We start from the raw sequence: 25,467 nt of genomic DNA on the forward strand, positions 1-25,467 counted from the left end.
CACTGTTTACGAAATAACAATATGCTTTCAAATTTTCGTCAGCTGACTGTGATTCGACGTTCATTTCTAATAGAATTGAAATCATTTATGAAGAGTTGCAAGGCATGAATTTTTCACATTTTTTTAAATAATATTTTATGCTTTAGTATTTAAATTTTTTTCAATTTACTTTACATAAAGTTAAATGCATTTACGCCCCTTGTAATGAACTAAAATTGTAAAACAATGTATTTTTATTAGATTTTTGTGTTCATTACTGTAGTTAAATGCTTGCTAATTATTACAATTAATCTATTTTAATGATTAAAATATTTTACTAATAGCACTCGAATAATGTTTAACAAAATATGCGCATTCAAGAACCATATCATACTTTTATGTTCAGCCGAAAAGGAATTGATTGGATTGTTTTACCTTGGAGTAATTTTCCAAATGTGATGTAAAAATAAATATTGACATTGCCCTCCTTGCTGAATTTTATTTACAATAAGATTAATCAATTAAAAAAAGCACAAATTAAAAATGTGACTGATTTTTTTAGCGTTATTAACAGCGTTATCGAAGTATGAAATTTCTTTTGTATTATGTTTGATGTGCGAAAAGTACTGTTAGATTGTCTTATAATATTTAATTAAAAATTTTTAGTTGATGTTCGTTATATATTGTATTACAAATATATAGAAATTCTTTCAACTTTTTATTGTTTTAAGATATTAAAAAATATAAATATTTAAACAAATCGCCAAATGCACTTTTGCAACATGTTGCGTAAATGTTTTTAATTAAGCAGAATAAAATGTTAAATATTGTTTGTAAATAATGCTAAATGATTAGATATGTGATTCATAATTGCCCATTGTTTCTATAACAGCAAATTAATTATAAGAATAATATTTTTTGTTAAATGACATAATTGATTATGCCGAAATAAATTTAGATATCAATAATTTGTAAATAGTGCTAGAAAATCATTCATCAGTTGTAGTTATCTAAAAAGACATTAAAGTAACTATTTCATATGTTGATTTTGCTATGCATCAAATGAGATGAGAGGGATATCCTTAATTCATTTCATATATATATATATATATATTCTGTAATGTCTTCGTCTAATTTTATCATTTTCAATAGGTTTTGTGTGGGAAATGAAAATGAGTGAATTCTCAATACACAGATGTTGATTTTAATCTTTTGAACAGTTTTTAAAGTTTACTTAAAAGTAATTTTTATGTCTTGAAATCTTCATAAAAATGTATTTATTATGCATTTATTTTTATGAAAGGAATCTGTATTAATTTAATTTTGGATTAAATTCTTTCTTTAAGAATAGATTATTTCAAATGTTTATTACTTCTCAGGAATTTGTCATCAAAATTGTTTAAAAAAGAGTAATAGTTGTGAAAGTTAAGATGAATTATGTGTTCCATGTTCTTTACATTAAAACCTGGCAAATTTGATCTTGGAAATGATCTTTATCCCACTATGAATGTTTAATAATTATTTTGAAAGCCAGCTTTCATGCTGAGAAAATTGCAAAATACACAATGGAAAGTATTTTTTTATTAAACTACAACTGCTCTTTTACTGTTCTATTTATGTTTAAGCTGCAAAGTCATGTGTTCCTTGTATTTTTAATCGAGGGCACACATTGGGTTCTATATGCCTGGAGAGATTTTTTTTTCTTAACATAACACATAGAAAATTAGATGTATGCTTCAGAAAATATTAATTTTATTATGAAATACCAAAGAATAGATTGATATGATATTATAATATTTAAATGTAAATTATTTTTTATTGATAGTATTAAAACTATGTTATTAAATTCGATATAAAACTTATTTGCTGTCTTCTAAGCAATTCTGTACTGTAAAGTACACACTCTTGTCAGGTTTTCGGAGGTCTGGACATCAGTGATTTGAGATAAGAAAAAAGGGATAAATTCCTAAAATTCTAGTAGTCAGCTTTCAAATGATTTTGACTGTAGCTATTGTGAAGCTGGAGAATTTCTTCTGACAATTTGATTTTTTTATGATATATTTTTAAAGACCAAAGGCTTCAATTACTCGATTCATGTTCTCTCAGTTTTAAGTGTGTACAAATGAGAATGAGATTGTTATATATGTTTCTGCAATTAATTAAAATATAGTATAATACAAATTAGAAAGTAGGTATTAGCTATGAAGAAATGATATAATCTTAAAAGATGTTCTCAATAACAAAAATTTTTGGAACTTCATAGTTTTTTACTGAGAAACAAATCATTTGCATTCCCCCAGATGGTTATTTATTTTCTTGTAAAAGTGTCCTTTTTTGCAATTTATTTTACCCTGATGATCAGATCTCCTTCACTGGTTACAATGCTTTATCAGCACTCATCAATCTTGCACCATCATTTGTATTGGACCATAAAAAAAAAACAAAAAAAAACCCACACTTGGTAACATTTAATGAGCTTCATTTGTATGCATTTCATTCAACTGTAAAAACTGTTCCATATACATCATTTGGTGACAAAAATTGATTACAGTGCTTAGTCTATTTAGAGGAATCCATGATGTGGCATTTTTATTATTTCTGCTTCATTCATAAATGCATTGAAATCATTTTGTATCAGATTTTTCTGGTATATTTTCCACCTATTTCAGCAAAAGTTGTCATTTGGAATAACACAAACCATAATCATGTTGTTATTTGATTCTACTGTATAAAATTTCTAATTCTACTGTTTAATGTTTTGCATTGAATGTAGAAAACAAATTATAAAAGTATTAACTAATTCTTGAGATTGTCTATTTAAAATAAATGCTCACAAAAAATGGCATATGTTGATGTATAGATATTTGTTTATTCATCTTGTTTTTATGTAATTTAGAGGAATTTCTCAATGATATCTTCTGTTTTAGAGATGAGTTCACCAATAGAAGATCTCAGTGATTGGGTTGCAGTGAAGGCTAACATCTTCACTAAAGAGGAGGAGACTGACCATACAAAGTTCATTTGTGCTTGGAATGAAGAAGCATCTAAAGTTGCTGTTACTCTTCATGAAGGATCTCGAAAAGCTAGTGATCAGAATAATAAAAACAGAGTTTGCTTACTTAGTATGAGTGAAATTTATCATATGCATAAACAATTTTGTTTAATAGATACATCTTTAGCACATGATTTTCCTAAAGAAATTAAACCAAATTATACTCCTTCCAGAAAGAAATATGACTACATTTCTACCTGTATCGAACATTATTTAAGCTCTGCTGTTCAGAAAGTTGGTAAAAAGCTAGTTGTTGCTTCTATGTTCAATGATGAAGATCCTTTAAGTTGCTATGAAGAAAACTGGAATGAGTTCAAAATTAAAAGCTTAGATGATTTAGTAGAGAAAGCTTATAAGGAATTAGCAGAAGTTCTTCAATTAAGAGAAAGAGCAGAATCACTTTTGCAACTCACTACAATCTATGTACTCGAAGACCAAGTATTTAAAAACATATCTGATTATTTGAGTGAATTATACAATTTTCATTTGCAACCTTTCTTGGAACTCAGGGAAATGGCTCATAGTCGAATCAAGCAAGCAAAAGATAAATTAGGAGAAGAAATTGGACCAAATATTAGGCAGCAAGCTCAGAAAGATTTTGAAGATTGGAATGAACAGTCATTAATTGCAACTGAAGCAATCCAACAACTATACCTAGAGTTTTATCGAAAAACATACAGCTTAATTTTAGGTAAAATTATATCCATATCAGTATTCATTATTAGTTAATGATCAGTTTTGTAATAATGGAATGTCATTTGATCTCAACTGAATGATGATTAATAGTTTGTTTCTGTATTATGATACATATGCTTACTATATTGCTTTTTTCTTTTTATATATTGCCCTATTATAAATGCTGAATTTAACATTCATTGTATTAATTATTATGTAATAACTAGCAATATATAAAAAAATTGTAGATATAGCAGGGATAGTTTTATTAATATTTTGATGTTCTTTTTTATCTTTAATTAGATATTCATCCACTGCTGAACCTTGAAGAATCATTAGAATAGGTTTTTCATAGACTTACTTTTTTTTAACTAATTCCTTTAAAAAATAGTATGAAGCTAGTATTTTTTGTGTGTTCCGTGTAGTTTTTAAACCAAATTATAATTAAGAATTAAAGTATTAATTCAAGTACAGTTAAGAAGAAAAAAAAAAAAAAAATTAAGGAAAAAAAAAAAAAAGAACAAAATATCTTGATACTTTTTTTCATGATGGAATCTATCTTTTTTTAAGTATTTAAGTTAATGTTAAAAAAAAAAAGTTGGTTCTCTTATTGCTTATTTAAAAAAAAAAAAAAAAAATCCAGATATTGCATTGTTTGCCAATGGATTCAAAAATCTTCTGCTCATGTGTGCATGCATTAGGATGAGTTTAATTCGATAAAATAGGGGTGAGTGGAAAAGATGAAAGGAGGTGATGTTTATGTTTAACAATTAAGTTAACTCGGATTACTCGCGGACTTATGAGGCATAAACATTGCAGATAATTGGCAATGGATAAGCAGATACTAATTCACAATAAAATATTTTAGAGCACTTTTCATTTACTGTAAGGGGCATAAACATTAAATTGTATTGAATAAATGGGAGATTTCATCATAAGATGAAGTTAAAATTTGTTCACTTACTTTTTTAGTAAATAATTGATTTTTTTTTATGTTAAAATCTTTTTTTATATGTTGTATTTTTTGACATTTCTTTGAATAAGCGAGACTTCTTTTCATTTAAAAAGTTGCTATAACTCCTAAAATCTTAAAGATTTTATATTATTTTTTAATTGTATTTATAAAAAATATTATTGATTTTCTTACTTAAAAAATATTATTATTTTAAATATATTATATGAAATAATTAGCAGAATTTGAACCAGCTCTTAAATTAGCAACACTTGAAAAAAAAATGAATGAAAAAGAATCCAATAGGGAGAAATGAAAGTCAAAGAATGATGAATTCCGTAAATGTGCTCATTCTTCCGCGTCTCACCCCTTATAAGATAGAATTATTGAAAAATGGTAGTCTCAGAATACTGAAACAAACAGTATATATTTGGTATTAGTTGACAATATTTACATATTTCACATCTACCAGATATCCAGTACCTACTAGGTAGTTCTAATCGTAATTAAGAGTATCATTTTTTTCTTGTAAGATAAGATTCAAAATTTCGACTTGAGGCCTTGTATAGTTTTTTATATAATACAGATTATATTCATAAACTGATTGAAAATGATCTTTCTAAATGCTGTAAAGATTTACATGGAACCGTAGTTGGTTGTAATTAAAGATAAAATTTATCTTTGAATTGTCTTTCAAGATTGCAGTATTACAAATATTACAATATTTATTTAAAAATAATTTATTTGAATTGCATTTAAATTTTGCTACTCTTTAAAAAAAATATTTTGGCTTTATTAATCACTGTTGCATCTGCAAGATCTTCAGATTTGGATATGATAAGAACTTTCTCGAGATTGACTGTGAAGAATGTATGTAAATAGAAATTTTATAGGATCCACTATCTAAAATATATCTATAAATTTGCTATAAAATATATGAGAAAATAAAAAGAAATTGTGCTTTGTAACTATGTTATATTAATTCACATTACTGGCTCATTAAATTTGCTATTCTTTCATGCAGTGATGACAGCTTGCCAGTTTTGTGTGAAACTCGCACATTTGATGTGCATTTTAATTGCTTTCTAGCTAATGGAAGAATGTTTATAATTTTTTTTGACAAAGACATTCTCCTTATATGCTTGCATTGTCTGTTTTGAAAAATGCTTTGTAATGTTTTTTACATAATTAGTATTTTTTTTTTTTTACTTATTTTAATAATAATAATTTACTTGAGTGCCTGATATTAAAAAAAAATTTTTTTAGGAGGAAGGGATAGAATGCTGGAAGATAAGAAAAGGTTTGGAAAAGCTGCCTTTGGATTGCATGGAATGCCTCGTTTGTTAAAATTAGAAGTTCAAGTTTGTCAAGAAGATTTAAAACTACATAACGCTATTAAAGCAATTAAGGAGTATCAAAGGGACAAAATAAAAAGTCAGGTTAGAATCAGAATTTTAAACTAGACTCTGTTAGCAATTATTAAATTTCCCAGGAATTGTGTATATATTTCAGGAAAATGTTTTATGTGTATCTTATTTTTTTCAATATTTATGTATTATTTATTTATTATCATTAATGCTTACAAAAATATGAAAACATTCATTTCATACTGTTGCAGAAGTCTTGCTCTCATTCTGTTCATTGTGCCCTTTTATATACTATTCTTCTTCTTCAAAAAAAAAAAAAAAACCTATTCATGTGATATAATTTTTTAAAAAAAAATTGATTGCATGTCTCATTGAACCATGCATTGTCTAACTTGTGCTGCAACTTTGTTCTTTTTCGTTATCTATGACATCTAATAGATTTCAAAATTAAATTGTTATAATGCATTTGACTAATATAACTTGAGTCTGATTACAATTCTTTAAACACTTTTTTTGTAAAATATTTTGGTGTCCCCATTTATAGTATTATTCTTTTACATTAATATTTCATTCTTATTCCTAGTTATATCTAGTATTCTTAGTAATTCTTAATAATTATATTCAATAACTATCCACAGCAAAGTAATAGCTGATAGTACTTATTTTTTGTACTTTGTGCTAATATTGCACAATATGTTTTTTAATTTGGTTATCTTTTATATTATAAGTATTGAATTCCCTACATATGGAATTTACAGTGGGTCTCAAAATTGATTGTATACCAATCACTCTCTTCCTTAAAGGTGTAAAAATGTAGTACTAAGTTAATTTAAACTTAATATTTACAGAAACATTAAAATATACATTAAGAAGTGTATTGCATTAAAAAACATATATGAGGTCATCAGAATATTTAAATTTCATAATTTTCACTCAGTAAAAGTTAAATTTGAAGTCATGAAATTGAGTACACATCTAAATACTTAATAAGTATTTAAGTGTTTGCCAAAGTAAGTAAGAAATAATAAGTATTTTAAGTATAACCTTAATTATTAATTAGGTTTGCTGTGTATATTTTAAAAGAATTTGTTAGTTAATCACTACCTTATTGAAAATGTTCTTTAAAACATTCAACTGTTGCTCTCCAAGCATATAAACCTAATAATTTTTTACAAATGCACTTATATATATATTGCCATAAAAATTCTTGTAAAAAGTTCTAGGAGGAAAACGTCTGAGAATGTATGTTATTTAGTCATCAAGTGGTTGATCAAATCTCTAAGAAATTGCTTCTTTGATTGGTAAATGTCCAAAAAAAAAAAAAAATGCAAAAGAAGTATTGTAGAACTGAATGTGTGGTCATATTCTAAGAAAAGGATGTAAAGAAATTTTTAGTGCTGTTGCAAAAAGGAAGATTATATGTTAAGTAAAAAAAATTTCTAAATTAAGCGTTCCAAAACTAGCACATTAATATCCTCAGAAAATGGAAAAAAATTTCAGCTGAAACTTTTAAATGTGTCCTTCATAATGCAGGATCTCATGGTCATACTCCAATATAGAAGTCATGAAGATGAAAAAGGGAAGATGGAAAAGAACTGCATCTAAAGTGTACAATACAAACAGTTAAATATGGGGTGGATTTTTCATCATTAGGGGTTGTTTGGCAACAAATGGAGTAGGAGAATTCGTTGCCATTGGTGGCATTATGGATAGACTAGTATGGCTGATATTTTAAAAGAATAACTTTAAAAAAAGTGCCAATAAATTAAGATTAGGTCCACATTTCATCTTTCAACAAAACAACAATCCAAAACATATTGCAAGGATTGATAAGATATAGTACTACTATAGGCAACAGTTATACATATCACTCCAATCTTCAGACTAAAATATTTTACAGAAAATTTATGGTCAGTTGGAGAAATCCACCCATTAACATGACATGACATGACAAGTAAAAAGGATTTCAAAAAAGGAAAAAGTGAGCTAGAAATTCAGTTGAAACAACCAAAAATTCCGGTGGAATCCATGACTAAGTGATTACAAACTGTGATTTAGGCAAAAGGTTTTGCAAGTAAATAATAATTTACTTTTTGTAGCAAAATTAATTATATACTTATTTTTGTGACTTTCTTTTCCGTCTAAGTGTTATATTTATTTTTATGCAACAATTTTTATTGCATAATTTTTTTGTGCATATGTTGGCAGGGTATAATCTCAAGTATCATTAGTAAAAAATACAATTTCCTTTAAGTAAAATTTAGCATGTTAAGTAAAAATATAATTGATACATTTAGGTATATACTCAATTTTGTGATCTACTATATATTCTTTCTTTACATGAAACAATAAGATTTTAATAACTAATATATTTAAAATAGTTATAAATATTTATTGCAGATGAAAAGTGCAGTCATTGTTTCATACAGAAATGTGTGATCCCAAACTGATTTCTGATAACATCTCTTATTCTTTATGCCTTTTATTTCGTTCAGATTTGGAAGATGATTAAAATTATTTTTGCCCTGTTCTATTGATCACACTGTTGCTTCTGTAGAAAAGGTGAATTTGATTTCTGACTGGCTATAACACTTGTTTTTTTTTAGTATCAAATTCATTTCTAATTGGTTGTATATAACACCATTTTGCATCGATTTTCCCCTCTGCTTGAACTACCTGCATGATACAATGAAAAAAATTGTAACATTTTAGAAACATTAACGAATATTTTAAAATCCAGTTTTAACAAAGCAAATATGAAGTAATCAAGTTAAAATGACTAGAAAAATTAAAGATGGGGATTTGTAATTTTGAAATATAATAAACCATTAAAAATCATTTATCAAAGTTATCCAAAACCTATAGTAAAATGGAGGATGTTTAGTTTTATATACAATAAACTCTAATCTGATGCATGTTACTATACATTTGTCAGATTATAGAGAGTTTCCCATTTATACAGAATCATAGAGACATCATAATAACATAAATGCATACACATACAACATAAATGCATCATAAAAACATAGAGACATAAATAGCACTTTTTCATATATGTGAGAAGCAAGTCAACAATTGTTAAAGGAGGGAAATACTATATTAAGGCTTTAAGTAGGAAATATGAAATCCTTTACTGAGAGAATGAAGATATGAAGTTTTAACAGGAAAGAATAGCTCTTTACCAAATAACATATTCCAACAGGTGCCTTGAGATTATGGGAATGTCGTATTAAAAAGAGTGTCTACTTTCTGCTTTATATTTGAACATTTTTTCATTTCTCCCCTTTTATTATTACAAAATATTTGATGCATTCCTCCAAATAAATACTATACAATACAATCTGCTTCTAAATTTAATAGAGATAAGACATCCAATTTTTATATTTTTTTGTAGTTATTCTGATGGGATTTTTAATATGATTCAACTGTGAAAACAAATGCTGTGTTGAGCTGTTTGTGACCAGTATTGTTAGAAAAAAAAGTCTTTGGAGTTGAATATTTATGTTTTGAAAAACTCGCTCAATATTGCCTTCTACAGTTATTTTATAAAGTTTAACTTGAATCAATCTTATTTTTACTTTTGTTATTGTTGCACAGAACTTATGGTGCATGCATGAATAAAATTGCTGAAATTCCGCTTTAAATATTACTGTTTAAGTCCTCGGTGTAAGCATCTATTAACTGGCACCGAGAATCTTTCAGTTTTAATTGCCGTTGGTGAAATAATATGATGTTGCGTATCATTTATGAAAAAAAAAAAAAAAAAAAAAAATTCTGCTGTTTGTTTGTTTCTCTTTCTTCTCTTCATCTCAGTTTCAAGTCAATCAATTATGTAAGAGGTGATGATATTAAATTCATTTCTGATTTTCAGATGTACTTCTAGTGTATCTTTGGTATTGAGTACTTTCTTTCTGATACATTTGTAAGTTATAGTTTCTTTTTAATTAACATCACGTAGCATTTTCTTTGTATCTGCTTCATATTTTTCTAATTTACCTTGTGAAGTGTTCAGTTGGACCATTAATAGCTCGTACAGATCTGCACATATTTATAAGTTCACATATTTGTTTTTAGAATTTATCTAACACTATACAAAATTTTGCAAATCTCACTCCAGAAAATCAATATCAAAATAAATTCTGGCTCTTTTATTTTACTTTTAGTATTTTTCTTCTCTTCTAAAATTTTTTTTCTTCTTGTGTATGTGTATGTCTGAGTGTGATCGGCTTTTGGTTATAGATTCTAATGCTTTAAACTTTTAAGGGCAAATTTCATAGTTGATTCTGTTAAAAAACATCTAATCTAATCTCCTCTAATGTAGTATTAGAAAGGGATTTTAAGATTGTTTCATTTTCAATACAACTGATATTTTTCATGTAATTTTTTAAATATTTATATTTATTATTATTATTACATTTGGGGAGAAATCCATTTTGCAGATCCTAGTTCAGGGTGTATCAGGATTATGGTTAATATAGCTGTGAAAATTTTTTTGTTGTGCTTTTTTTCTTTATATATTAAGCACAAGTTTATTTTATGAAATAGTTAATTCATCTTTGGTTTAGCTGAGCATGAAATGACTCTGTATCATCTAAAATATGTTTTGGAAGTGTAAGTTAAAAGTAGAAATAATAGAAATTCCAATAATATACTAGTTAAGTTGATCAGCTACTGATAAAAAAAAATAACATTGGAAATGCATGTTAACATATAATTTATTTAATAAACAGTAAAGTGTTTTGTTTACTGTTCAATGAAAATTAAATATATTACAATCAGAAATAAAAATTAAGCTAATAGCTCAATTATAGATTTTTGTTCATCAAATAGCTTTGCAAGAACGAATATCAACGTTTCAAAAGTACAAATTAATAAAATAAAAAAAATCATTGCTGCTGACTTTTGAAATTAAACTTTAACTGGAATTATTTATATATCTACATATGTATTATTTTGTATTTAATCTACATTTGAAAAATAATTTCTTAATCCTTCAGTGACTTTATCTTCATTGTAATTTTAACTTTGAAGAGGTAAGGGGCGCAGGAGGATAAAACCTGGGACCTTTTGGTTAGCAGTCCAGTAACTAACCGATTTTGCCAAAACAGCTGTTCGGGTAGAAACACTGTTACTGGCTTATATGCAATTCACCACAGTACTCTCCCTCCAGTGAGTCGAAGGGGAGACGAACGAAATGGCGTTGAGAGGTGATATATTGAGTAGCTGTTGTCTTAATGGTCCAGTACCCAGTTTTGAATAGCACCAAGCATTATGGCGAGCATTTGTGGGTGCTGATGCGCCAAGTGAGTCTGTCGACTTTAGTTGCAGGTAGATGGCGCCACAACAGCTGTACGAAGGTCGAAGGTTCAGCGTCCGAGGTCACCAATGAAGAGGTTATGAGACGCGTGAGGATAGAACCTGGGACCTTTTGGTTAGCAGTCCAGTAACTAACCGATTTTGCCAAAACAGCTGTTCGGGTAGAAGCGCTGTTACTGGTTTATATGCAGTTCACCACAACTTCTTAGTTCCACTGGCTATTTTTTTTTCCTTCTTACATAACCCAAACGACTCATTAAATTCTTTTCTTAAAAATATATATCAAATACTTTCCTATGCCCTCTCTTTGTACTTTCTATGTTCTTATTCAGTATGCAATTATGTACTTGCTATGATTTGGATATTGAAATAATGACAAAGGATTGAAGTTAGACTATTTTATTGAAATTATGAAGAATGAACATCATTAAAGAATTTCATATGATTCTTTAAAAGATGTTATATAGAGTGTTGCATATATTGTTATATTGAGTGTTGCATTTATATATATATATCAAAAAGTAAAATATGTTATAAGTTTGAAAACATGAATTCATCATAAAGCATGCACTCATCTTTGTTGATGTTTCAAATTTCTTAAGAAGTATTGTTCGAAATTATATTTAAAAAAGTATTAAAAGTGAAAGACAATTGCTCAATAATTAATTTAGTGTCATTGTAAACCTGATTTTCTGAATTTCAAGGTAAAATTATTTTTGTTTGTTTTTGAAATTAGGAAAAAATGCTATGAATTTTAAAATTTTTTATCTAATTAAAATGTTGGAGGGCAAATAAAAAAAACATTTTAAAATGAACATTTTCATTATTTGAAGTAATGATATATCTACCAAATTTGGAAGATCTTGGTCTAATGAGCTATGATCTTTAATCATACTCAATTTCATTTTTCTTATTATTAGATATAAAGATTCGATTTTCTAATTGCAGTTAACATTCCTAAGTTATGATTATGGTGCTGTGCAAGAAGTTGAAAGGATTGAAGAAGAGATAGCCAGTGCCCAATTAAATGTATTTGATGCAGATCTTGATGTTATTGAAGCAGAAGAACGCTTATATAAAAGTCAGTTAGCTCTTCTAAATCAAGAGCACAAAGGTTAGTGTAATAATTGTATCATTTTAAAAATCTTTTAACTAAATTTTTGTATATACCTTCATTCTCTTTATAAATTAAAAATAAATTTTGATTGAAGAACTATATTAATTAATGTTATCTAATATCCATAATCATTTTTTAGAATATTTCTATTCTGATTTTTCTAATCATTTAATTCTACTGTAAAAAAACAACTGTAGAAATATTTATTAACTTTAAATTAGTAAATAATCCAAGATTCTTCTAGAGATGAAAATTCTTTCTAAGTAATTGTCAATTTTAAGTGGGAAAACTTCGTATTTGTTATCCCTTTTGATTGTGTCCGGAACTTACTGTTGTTTTTTCTAATAGCACTTTACCATATCCATCTTTCATGTCACAATATATAAGATAAATAAAATCATATTTTCTCCAGGCTGGCTTGCAATCTATGATGTTATTTTTTTAGAGTTTATTAGTTCAGTTCAATTCTTAAAGAAAAAGTTATTGCAAAAACTGGAGTTATGGATATTGGCAATCTATATTATTCTTTACAGAATGTGTCCTAAATGTTTTAAATTATTATTATTCAAACCAAAAAGTATGCACAAAATTGTATTGTTGCAAAATAAATTAAGCTACTGTTTTTGCTGCAATATTTTCTAGTAACTTGAACTACTTTTACTTCAATTGCTGCAAAATGCAGTGCATTTGTGTTTTAAAATTAATTTTCTTTTATTGGTTAATAGTGGTTCATAAAATGCATATTTTTTTAATGGCTTTTCATATGAAATTTAGTAAATTTGTTAGCCATTATTTTGTATATATTTAAGATTTTTTTTCCAAAGAAGCAATATTATCAAGTACTGTAATGCTAAATTTTATCATCCTGTGTGCATATGCAAAATTTCAAATAAAATAAACATATATTTCACTAGGAAAAAAAAAGTGAAATTCTGTAATATTATACTCTTTCTTCCGAGAGGGATTAAATCTTTAAATGTTTAATATCCATTTCTTTAATTTTTTTGTTCTTTTGTTAAATTCTGTTGATTTTAAAGCATATCAAATGTAATGTTTAGAATCAATATACCAGACTTATACAGGATTTTTTTTAAAAATTCATTGTTCTTAATATATATATATATATATATATAATGATATTTTAATATCTAATTTAATTCAAATTAATTTCCTAAATTCTTTGCCTAATTCGGCCCATATCGGGGTGATTCTAAAGTGCTCTCTTGTTTCCTGATACTATTTCACGTATAAAGCTGTGTAAAAATTACTGCGCCATCAGTTCTATGTATCAAATGAAAATGATCCGTCCATTGCCCTTGTCCAAATTCAACACATGTTTTCAATTGACACGTGGCCGGAAGTCCCACGTTATGTAAAACTAGTGATCATTTGTTTCACCCTTTCTTTACTTCTGCTTTTGTGCCGCACTGCGCCTTCTTGTAAATAAATCGTGCCTGTCTCCTGAGAGAGAAAAAATGAAATTAAAAATACAAAGTCTCTTCACTGCTTGTCAAACCTGCATTCTGCTTCAAACAAAATATGTTACATATATACCTAATTCTCATCTACTGTGGCATTTTAGGCAGGTAGGCAGACTTATTTGCTATTATAGTGCTTTATATTTAGTTTTTTTTTTTTTTCTTTTTTTTTAAATACTAATGTGAAGTATACTGTGTCGTTTCTTTAGGTATTTGTGAAGTTTGTGAGTGCTACTGTAAGATATTTAATTTACTTCTGCTAAACATTTATAATTTGATCAACATTAATTCAAAATTACTTTAAGAGTACAAATTTTTATATGCAAATTTCTTTTTATGAATCACTTTTATTCATTTCTTAGGTTTTGGAAGTTTCTTTTTACAGGGGTGTTTGTGCTCCGGGGAAACCCCGGAATTCCGGGGATTTTGAACTTCGATACCCGGAAATTCCGGGGATCGTCGTTCAAAAGGAAGTAGGAATAATAATGAATTATTTATTTTGATCTGGGTAATTTTGTTTGCTTTGAAAGCAGAAAGCGCAAGGTCAGTGTGTGTGGTGAAAATTTTTCCTTTCTTTCTCCAAAGGCAGTGATAATGCGTGAAAAGGGGGGAAAAAACTTCTTTTTTGTTCTTTCCTTATTGCGCGTTATGACTCATCCCCCCGGTTCTCGGACATTCTCTTCTGGATTCTTTTCGGCAAGTAGGCGCGGCAGAAAAAAAAGGGAGAGACTTCGTTCGACCAGATGTGCGATCACGTGACCTGGGTTCAAAGGTCTTAATTTTGCAAAATTAATGGTTATTAATTTTGCAAAAAAAGTAATTCATTGAACTTTTATAATTAGGTCATTCAATACTTAATAATCGTAATTTTTCATTTCTCTCCCCCCCCCCTTCTCGAAACTGCAAAATGTCGGTAGTAAGTCCGTAAAAGTTTCCGGGGATTTTTTGGGGTCCCACAAACACCCCTGTTTTTAAATGTATCTGATAAATATTACTGTCCTTGAAATTATGAAACAATATTGTTTTTACAGATATTCTGGAAACTGGTTTATTTTTTGATGCTGCTGAAACTCCTGAAGATATGCCAGAAGAACTGAATGATGTTCCTGAACAAAATCCTAAAATTGCTAAACTGAAACAGAAGTTATGTAAAATTTACCAAAAAAGGGCAGCTATACGTAATAAAAGGGTAAGTATTATATATAAATTATCGTATGAAGAGAGAAATTAAATTGCTTGCAATGTCATTAGATTGTTTGTAATGTCATTAATGATAGAAATTTTCTTTTGTAACTATTCATGAATCTTTATTAATAAATTATTTGATATTATAATTTTTCTGTGTTTTTTCAATTGCACTTTGAAATTTGATATCTGATTTGTTTAAATTCCTAAAAGTTACATGAATATATAGATGAATGCTTGTTCATAAAAACTGAAATTTATTCTTTAATTATATTGTTTGTTCAATGCTTTGCTTGAAATTATTCAAATTTTTAAGTTCAGAGTTTATTTTTTTGATTCTCTTATGAGAGTAGATTATCAGCTTACATAACACAAAAAGCATTAAGTGTCATCTGCACATCTCAGTTAGCTGTAGTGAATATAGTGAAAAAGTGAATGCCAATATGAAACTGATTCAGCTGAAAATTTGTTTTATATATGTGTCTGATAAATGTTAAATTCATTATTCTCTTTCTAACACTGTGATGATGTAAACTTTTGGAAAAATTGAGTGTTGATTCTTTTGTAATCCTTTAATCAATTTTTAACATCACAAAATCTTTTTCAAATAGCCTTCACAAAAAAAAGGGGAGGGGGCTCAAAACAGCAAATTCAAATTTTCAGCAATTATTTTCTTTTTGTTGGAATTTCTTCTGTTTTTCGTTCATATGCTGTTAAAAAAAAAGTCTTTTCTCTAACCTAAATTCTGGCCAAATTCACTATCAATTTTTTAGCATCCCATTTAGAGGAATTCTTAAATGGTTTTCTTATTATTCATAAAAATAGTGCAATACTTTGAAGTATTGCACTATTTTACAGTTATTAATTTTTTTCATTTTTTTTTTTTTTTTTCTTTTACTAGAAAAATTTGAAGGCTGATATTCAAAGAAAGAAAACTAAAAAGGCAGCAGAAATGGAAAAGAATGAAAAAGCAGCTGCATATGTATGTATTGATATTAATTGCCTGTTGCTTTTTTTTAATGCATTATTTTTTTTATTTTGCATTTTTTCTTCAATCTTGTTTAATTTTCTGTAGACTCGAAAAAGGAAAGAAACTAAAACCAAAGAATTGCCTGCAGATAAGTTGGCAGAAGAAAGGCGTAAAACTCTCCAAAGGCTAAAAGAATACAAAAAAGTAATTTCACTTTTTTTTCCCCCTGTTTTAGGACATTTTGATATTTTAACATTTATATAAAAATATATTTTTCTGAAACTTTTTTATCAAATATATTTTACTTTTAAATAGCATTTTCAGTCACTTATTCCTTGTATTTGCACTCTAATAAAATGTGTAAAGTAAAATTTGAAGTTGTTCTATTGAAATTTTCTTGACATATAATTTGAATGTAAAAAGTATTCCATATTGCAAAGCAGATGCATGAAGTAAATGTTTAAATAATTCTGTGAATGATTTTTTTTATTCTAACAATTGAAGTTAAGAAATCATCGTCAAGAATTTGATAATGTGAAGAAATATTTTGTACAAAATAATCTTAATCAGTATTGTGATTTTTTTTCGGTATTAGAAGGAGAAACTATCATTGGCAACTATATGAAATTTTTCTAATAATGATTCTCTTTTAAAATATTTTCATTTGCATGACAAAAATTATTGTAAATATGAGCAAGAAGATTGCAAAATAATTTAGAAAATTCAAAAATTTATCATAAATTTCTGACTTTTACTTTGAATATTTCCAAATATTACTACAGGTTTTCTAAATAATGATTATATGATATGCCTAAATAAAATGTTTAACTTTTTGTTAATCTGGTTTTAATTTAAAAAAAAAAATGAATGATGAATTCTTTGAAATAAAGAAAGCAGTTGTGATATTTCTAAAAAATTTTATAATACACAATTTATATAATTTTTTGATAAAATATACCTAAAAATTGATTGTATATTTTAATAGAAATTTAAATTTCTATTTAATCCATGCTTTATTAAATTAATTGTAGTATTAAGGAATTTATTTCCTTAATGATTGCTTCTAGTATCCAACAGCTTTTACACCTTTGATTCAATTAAATAGACAAATTTCAAACATCATTTGAATTACTTATTATTGCATTTTTTTAATTGCTAAAAAAAGTGAATATATAAATGATTTCAAATATACTAGTCACTTAAACAAATAAGATAAATACTACACAAATTATGTAATGAGAATCAGATATATCCAAAATCAGTCATTTGTAATAAATCCGTCTGAACTTTAAATTAAATGCTATATTACTGGGGAAGCAACTAAATTCAGTTTTCTATTTCATGTCTATGTGAAATTCTTTCTATATTGCTGAAAGTTTTTAATTAATTTTTATTGCACAGTAAAATAAGTTTTTAAAAATATTGTAAGTTTCATTTAAACTAAGAGGGATGAGAATGTATTATTTCATATAAATTCAACTTAATTTAGAAAGTTTAAAGGTTAAAAACATGCTGTCCAAACAATTGAAAATTTACAGATATGCTTAATTAAAATATATTCATATTGTCACAAAAAATTTCTTAACATTTTTAAGTTGATTTTTTTTTTTGCATAATATTTGTATTTAAAATGCATTTCATTATATTTTTAGTGTTCTAATTGAATTTGTTGAAGGGCTCCTTAATAATGCAATTTAAAATAGAACAAAAAATTTGTTAAAATTGGAAAAAAAAAAAAAAAAATTGAATGGCATTTGAAGAAAAAAAAATCTGCAATTTTAAATGTGTCTTACACAGAGAGTATTATATGCACCTCTATGTTTTACTCTTCTCTTCCTCCATTTTTATGAATTTGGAGTTATAATCATTGATAATCTATGATTACTTACTTTCAATATTAATCAGTATTATTAAAAAAGCAAAAAGTTAAGAAAAATTATACTTCATAAAAAAAAAGAGTGCTTTTATTTAAAAGTTATGCATCCACCTTCTATTAATAGTGTACTTTACATTCTATAATAAAGTAAAACTTTGATATTTTAATAGGTGAAGGACTATTTTTGATAAAAAAAATCTATAGAATATTTTAAACCTTTAACTTAAAGTATTATTTTGATATAGTTTTTTAAAATCTAAATAAATTTCAAAATAGTCATTTTATTGAGTGTAAATGACAAGTTGACATAAAATTTGAACAATATTATATGAAATTAAAAAAAGAAATAATCAAAATAAAAATATGCTTTAAAATTAGGAATAGCTTTTGTTGAAAAATATCTCAATTATATAATAACAAAATATGGAAATTCCTGGAATCTTTGAGATAGGATTAAAAAGATTATGAAATATATAATATTTCATATTCAATTGTTTGCAGCAGATCCTATCACATGTTGAACACTTACAAAATTATTAATATTATTAAAGCTGTTTCATTTATTAGCGGAGCAGTATTATTTACATTCCAATAAATATTGAAAAATGATCCAGTGACAAATATATATATATATATATATATATATATATAATTTAGAAATAAAAGAAACTCTCCTTCTTATTGCCTATTTAATTGCAATCTTATCATATGAGGATTATTCAAAATCATTTTCATCCTTTGAGATTTTAAGAACTACTACCCAAGTTCCATTGACCTGCAAACTTTTTTTTAATTATATATTTGTTTATGTAAATTGAGCTTAATTTACATGTATGACAAAAAAAAAATGATTTTATGTCTTTGAAGTTAGAATCTTTTAAAGACTATTGTATTATAATGTTCTCTCGCTCTAATTTGCAATTTTTAATTTTAATGTTTAAATTTTGGAAATATGTTACATATATTTATTATTTTTCAGAAAGCACTATTGGTAGAATCAAAATCCCCAGATATTGATGAAGAATCTGTAATGACTGGCTCAACTTCAAGTCTTGGAAGTAATCCCGAAATTCACACTGTTACAACTTCAAAAAGAAAGGGCTCTAAACCCATTAATATTAAAAAGACTTCTGTAGATGGAAAGACAACTACATCAAAAACAACTGTAGCACCACCACCTCTTCCACCATTGCCTCCTGGTCCTGAATCGCTACCATATGTACCTCCTCCTCCTCCACCACCTTCTGTACCCTCTTCGATACCACCACCACCTCCTCCTCTGCCACCACCACCTTCTGCACCCTCTTCAATACCACCACCACCACCACCTCCTCCTCCTCCTCCACCACCACCACCCTCTTCATTACCACCAATACCACCTCCTCTACCAGTTACTCAGAATTTACAAACCAAATTTGTAGTAGATTCTACTGCTTCAAAACCAGGTGTACCTCCAAGTCAAGTAGAGATAACACAATCATCAATCAGTGAACAGCTCAAATTATTGAAGAAACCTGTGATTGAAGTCAAGAAAAAAGCACCAGGCAATCCATTTAGTTTGAATGAAATTTTAGCTACACGAAGTAAATTGAAAGCTGTATCTGCAGGTTTGTTTTTAGTCATTTACATCTGTTTTGACTATTGTATTACTACTACCTAAAATGAATTATATAATTAAAATCTACCACAAACTGTTAAATGAATAATCATTCTGGAACTGTATATTAAAATTGAACTATAAAATATAAGCATATTGTTCATATTTAAAATTTTGATGCATAGTTTTAAATGAGATACAAGTTTTTGTTTAAAAGCTTTAATTATGTTTTATTGTAATTTCTTATGGTTTTTCTCAATTTTCTTAAATTGGCTTATAATATTTTAATCTAACTTTATCTGATAGAGTAATATCAAAGTTTATGTATTATTATGCATTTTTTAACATGAAAAAATGTAGTTTTTTTGGTTGTTTATTTACTTTCTTCATTAAATCTAGTGTGCATCATTAAAAGTTATATGTAAATTTATCATTAAAATAAAATATCTAGTTCTAGTTTCTCTGAAAATAATTTTAGCAAATTTCACTGCTATAGCTTATACTTTTAATGGAAATCGTGTTTATTCTTTGAAGAAATAAGGCTATAATAAACATTTTTTCCTTTTATTGTCCTTTAAGTTACTTTTTTGCTATTTTTCCCCAACTTTGTTCTTTTGTATATAAGTTAAAAAGAAAGAAATAAGGTATTTATTTCACTCAGTGATATTTCTTCTGTTTCTAATTAAATTGCATATTAGTGACATGACAACTTCATTAGACAACTTTCAATTATAGAAATAAATTATGATAGAAAGATTGAAATATTAACATATTGGGAAAAAAGCCATGATAAAAGGCCTTAATTTATTTTAATATTGAAGTATATTTCTTTTAATGATAAAAAATTAATTAAAACTCTTTACAAAGTTGTTTTTAGACATGGCATTTTAAAGAAAAGTGCACTGGAATGCCAATGGTGTAGCATTCAAAATAAAATAATTGGAAAGAAAGCATGGGAATATATTCTAGGCATTTGTGCATTCATTGGAAGGCATTGGGCTCTTCTTTCATTTGAAGAATAAGACTAAAAATTTGTTAATTAAATTATTTAAAATTACAGCTATTAGATTTTTGAGAAATGTGAATGTAAAACACATTTTAATTTTTGATGAAAAGGCATTTGTTTTACACAATTTCTCATTATTACAAATCTACACATTATTATTTTATTCATATTTGAACAAATAGACTAAAATTATGATATATATATATATATATATATATATATATATATATATATATATATATATATATATATATATATATATTAAGATTATTCATTTCTAAAAAATAAATCACTTTTGATACCATTAGATATTATTAATTTGTAATAATAGTAGTGTTAAGATTTATAAAATTCTTTTGCTAATCATTTTAAAAATATTTTTTCACTTTTTATTTATTTATTTGCCTGTGTTTGCTTCTCAGCAATCAGTGTTATATGGAATACTACCTTTTTTAAAAATTGAAATGTCAAATTTGAAATCACTTTTGATGCTATTCATATTAATAAGATTTTTACAATTTTATGGAAGATGTCCTTTGTTTCTGTATAAAGATTAAATTAAGCATATTACAAATAATAGCATTTAGGGAAATATAATAGCAAGAATTGGGAATTTCTATTGTATTTGTATGTATTGTATCTATTGTAATTATATATTTGATTGTATTTTTTTAACAATTAAATGCATGTGCACTAGATAATTTTAAAAGTTTCAGGTTCTTTTTTTTTTTTTTGCATTAACATTATATTAAATATTGCAGATGGCAATAAAAATCGGAAGCTAGAGTGTAAGAAGTTGTCTTAAATTGGCCAGGAGGGTTGATGCTTTTTAGTTAATAGTACAATCACTCTTTATTGATTCTTCAAGTTATGTGATCATTTGACTGTGTCTGAATCTCAGTTGCTTTTTATGTATTTTTGTTTTAATGAGCTGAATGATATCAAAGTATAAAGCTATGAGAAGAGGTGGAAAGAGGAAAGTTTTCAAAGTTTTTCTTCTGTAACACCCTAGCATACAGTACAATTCTTACTGCTGACTCTTCCTACTCTTACTGCTTTTGTCCATGTGATTACAAACATTGCAAATCTACATAAAAATGGTAATTGAGAAACTATTCATATCTCATATTTAGGAAAGTCTGAAGTGTTTTACATTGATATTTTTTCAAGTTTAGAGCAAAAATTCGGACGAATTTTCATATTTTTTTGCCCCTTTTTAGTTAATTCTTAGAAAATTGTATTCTTCTTTTCCCCATTCTCAGGAATAGTTTTAATATTCTTAGGTCAAAAATTACATTTATCTTGTGTCTGTATGGAAATTGGCATACATGTATTTACTATATTGTAGAGTATGAAACAAATTATTGAGCAAATGATTTACTTTTAAAAAATATATGGTGATATTTCAATTATGTGTGCCAAGCTTGTGATTTTTGTTCCAAATTTGAAACTGATTCAAATTGCATACAAATTCAATCTTAAACAAGGGCTGTAATGAACAATAAATAAAATTTCTACCCTAAAGTTGCTTTTTTTGAATAAAATACAATAAGGATTTCTTTTGAAATATTCATTTTATTTATTTACTGATGTGTAATTTTTCCTCCTCTTTTTTGCAGATGCAGAACCAAGAGGGAAAATAGACAGCCCAATGGACTTGAGTAGTATTCTGAAAGAAACTATGAAAAATATTCGTAATATGACAGAATATTCTGATCAAGAATCAGATAGCGATTCAGATTTCGAGTGAAATTTTTCGGTATTAAAATTAACTATTAAATTTGTGATTGAACTATGCTTAATTATGGTATATGTGCTATTTTGTAAAAATACTACAGAATGTTACTATCTGGGAGATATAAGTATTGTGCAGCTATATGCTATGTTGTATGCTGTTTCATGTGCCTTTATAATTTTTAGTATTGTTGTGTACATTGGCACATTTTTTTCCCCAATGAATTTCTTTTTCATTTGACTGTTTTGAATCTGCTTAATTTTTTTCCTTGCATGCTTTAGTGCTGGTGATATGATTATGAACTGAAATTTACTGTGGTCTGTTGTGAAATATCGAGAATTTTATATTCATAGTATATTCTTAAGCACTCAAAAGTTTGCTTTCTGTTTTTTTCATGTCTATCTATTAATAAGTAAAATTTTATCTTTGGTAAACTTTACTTTTCTAAATTTCTTTTTTAAGTTATTTTAAAGGTTTTATTAAATTTAAAAAGAACTGATACTCAATTATCTGTATTTTTCAAAAACTGTATTTTATAAAATCTATATTTAAGACGATTTTACTTTTATTATTAGCCGTTAAATCTTATCTTCATCAAAGTAAGCATTCCTCTTTTGAGCATGTTATTATTACTTGCTTTTGCAAATTAATATTGAGATTCTGAAAGGAAATGCAATGTAACAACACAAATCATGAGTATTGTATTGGATTATTCATTTTGTTCAGAATGCATTCTCTCATTACATTAACATTATGATTAGAATTTTCTTTTTAATGAATGTAAAAGTATTAAACAAAAAAAAACTGAACAAAAACTGAAATAGATTAGATTTAAGGATTTGACACTATTATCAATGCATGATAAATTATTTGACTTTAATTCGCTGAATAAGGTGATGTTACAATATCATAAACTAGCTTTAGAAATATCTTTCATATTGTAATATATGTGATTTGGGATTTTGAACCATAACACTAAGTATTATTAGAATTTCCCTTCAGTGTTATTTATCCAAAAAATTTTTATAAATTTCAAAAATTAAAAAAAAAATCTATAGCATATTATTTAATCATTTAATTTTCTGGTAATAAATATACTTTTAATCTTGCACAATAAATTTAATGTAATTTTAAATTATAAACAAAAATATTATTTCCAAGAAATTTTTATTTGTATATAAATTGACATGTGCTTTATTTTTTTATTGTTCTGTGCTCAAAACATGTATTATTAAATTTTGTGCAGTAAATTTAATTTTTTAAAATATAGATGGTTTGCAGTTAAAATCAGTATTTAAATGTATGATGTTAAGGAATACCTGCTGTCTTTAAGAATTGCATGTGATAATGGAGATGTGAGCTTACCTAAGTAGAAATTTTCTTGTTGTTCTAGTCATGTTTCTGTTCATATCTTGTACATTTCAAATATTTTTAACTAAGTATTACATATATTTTAATATTAGTATTTACTTAATTAATTTGTAAATATCACAAATATTTTTTTATGTAATAAACCATTAGCAGAAACAATTTTAAAACAATTCCTGTAATAATAGCAATTCTTCCTTAAATATATGGGTTATGTGATTATATTTCTGATACTGAATAAATTTGAATTGGAAAATTTTGGTTTTTTTTTATTTTGATGTTGAATGATTTGATTATGATTGTACTGTAGATAGATTATATTTCTTGTTTTCAAAAAAATTGCTTTAGTTTTTTTGAAAACTTTTTTTCCCCTATTGAGTTTTTAAAAGTTTGATTCACCTTCAAAATTAATTGGGTTTGAAAGTTTGTTAGAATATTTTAGAATGTAATTTTTCAATTGCTTATATTCAAAATTTTTGTTCAGCTTTCTTTCTCTCTGTAAAAATTGTTCAATATTCAAAAAAGAATTTATTATTGGTCAAAAAAAAGTAAGTGATTTAAAAAAAAAAAAAAAACTGTTTCATTATATGTTTGAAGTTATATGTTTAAAGAATGTAAAATATGGCTTGTTTTGATTATTAGAAAAGGTATAATTGATTTAAGTATGTATAACAAAGGATTTAATAAAATTCCATTTAAAATAATTTTAAAAAATGTAATGATTTGTTAAAAATACTTTTTTTAATGTTAACTTGAAGTTGCCACTAATATTAGAAATATTTAATGTTGCTTGAATTTGATCTTCAGAATGTGCCTTCATGTGTGAAATAAATGTATTAAATACACTATCATTATTTTCTGATATGAAAGCTTATAAACAGATTTGTATTTGATTTCATATTTGAATTGGATTGATTAATAGAGAAAGTAAATCATATTCTCGGTTATTTTTCAATGTATGTGGATGTTGCAAATGCAATGTAGATTATTGAAAATATGTGTTGAGAAATTAGTTTATTTCTCTCTATTTCACTTTCAGCTGTTTAAAATGTACATTATCTAATATTTTTATACTAATATTTGTATAATCTGTAATTTATTGAATTTTTATAAATATTTATAATAAAAATATAAAGTTGATTTGAGTTTTTGTTTCCTTCATTGTTATTTAAATTTTTTATATTGCAATAACATTAATAATAGTTTTGTTAATTAAAAGAATGTCAAAATGAAGCTCACTCTTATGTGTTTAAAAAATTACCATTAAAAGCGTTGGAATGGTTTTTTTTTTTTTTTTTTTTTTTTTTTTTTGGATTAGTATTTTTACATTTCATTATAATTTTTTAAAAGATAATTGTATGAAACTTTCATCATAAAAACATTTTTAAATATTCTCTTTGTATTTCAAGAATTTTATTTTCATTTCATATATTTATAGCAAACAGTATGAAGAATATGAAACAATGGTCATAATTTTAATTTGAATCATACCGTTTCTGTCAAAATGTTATTTTCCTAATGTATTCCTAATTATAATGTGAAGGGGGAGGATGTCTTTTGTAGCAAATTTATCATTAAAAATATTTTCCAAAAAATATGAATCAAAATTTAGTAATTTTCAGTGATGAAAATAAAATGAAATTTTTTAATTGAATTGGTAAATTTAAAAATGCATTTAATTTTTTAAAAATATTTCGAATGTGAATTAATGACTGCAAATTTTTATTTTTATTTTTTTTCAAAATATTCAACTTATAAATGATTAGGACATATTTCTTTTAAATCTGAAATATT

The 25,467-nt window shown here is 26.1% G+C and overlaps 1 protein-coding gene across 1 annotated transcript; it reads left to right on the forward strand.

Moving 5' to 3' along the window:
• LOC129954507 (junction-mediating and -regulatory protein-like) lies at positions 1-24,818 on the forward strand. Its single transcript, XM_056068147.1, has 9 exons — positions 1-102; positions 2,907-3,722; positions 5,925-6,097; positions 12,290-12,455; positions 14,968-15,125; positions 16,023-16,103; positions 16,197-16,295; positions 18,947-19,574; positions 22,190-24,818. The coding sequence occupies exons 2-9, from the start codon at positions 2,909-2,911 to the stop codon at positions 22,318-22,320; spliced, it is 2,250 nt and encodes a 749-aa protein (XP_055924122.1). The 5' UTR covers positions 1-102; positions 2,907-2,908; the 3' UTR covers positions 22,321-24,818.
• The last annotated feature ends 649 nt before the right edge of the window (positions 24,819-25,467 follow it).

Source organism: Argiope bruennichi, chromosome 2, assembly GCF_947563725.1.
Source record: "Argiope bruennichi chromosome 2, qqArgBrue1.1, whole genome shotgun sequence".
Classification (NCBI taxonomy): Eukaryota; Metazoa; Arthropoda; class Arachnida; order Araneae; family Araneidae; genus Argiope; species Argiope bruennichi.

Excerpts from the sequence above, each read along its gene's own strand:
- LOC129954507 (XM_056068147.1), top strand. The coding sequence starts at position 2,909 with ATGAGTTCACCAATAGAAGATCTCAGTGATTGGGTTGCAGTGAAGGCT. Across the intron at positions 15,126-16,022 it reads CAGCTATACGTAATAAAAGG|AAAAATTTGAAGGCTGATAT; the intron begins GTAAGTATTATA and ends TTCTTTTACTAG. Across the intron at positions 16,296-18,946 it reads GGCTAAAAGAATACAAAAAA|AAAGCACTATTGGTAGAATC; the intron begins GTAATTTCACTT and ends ATTATTTTTCAG.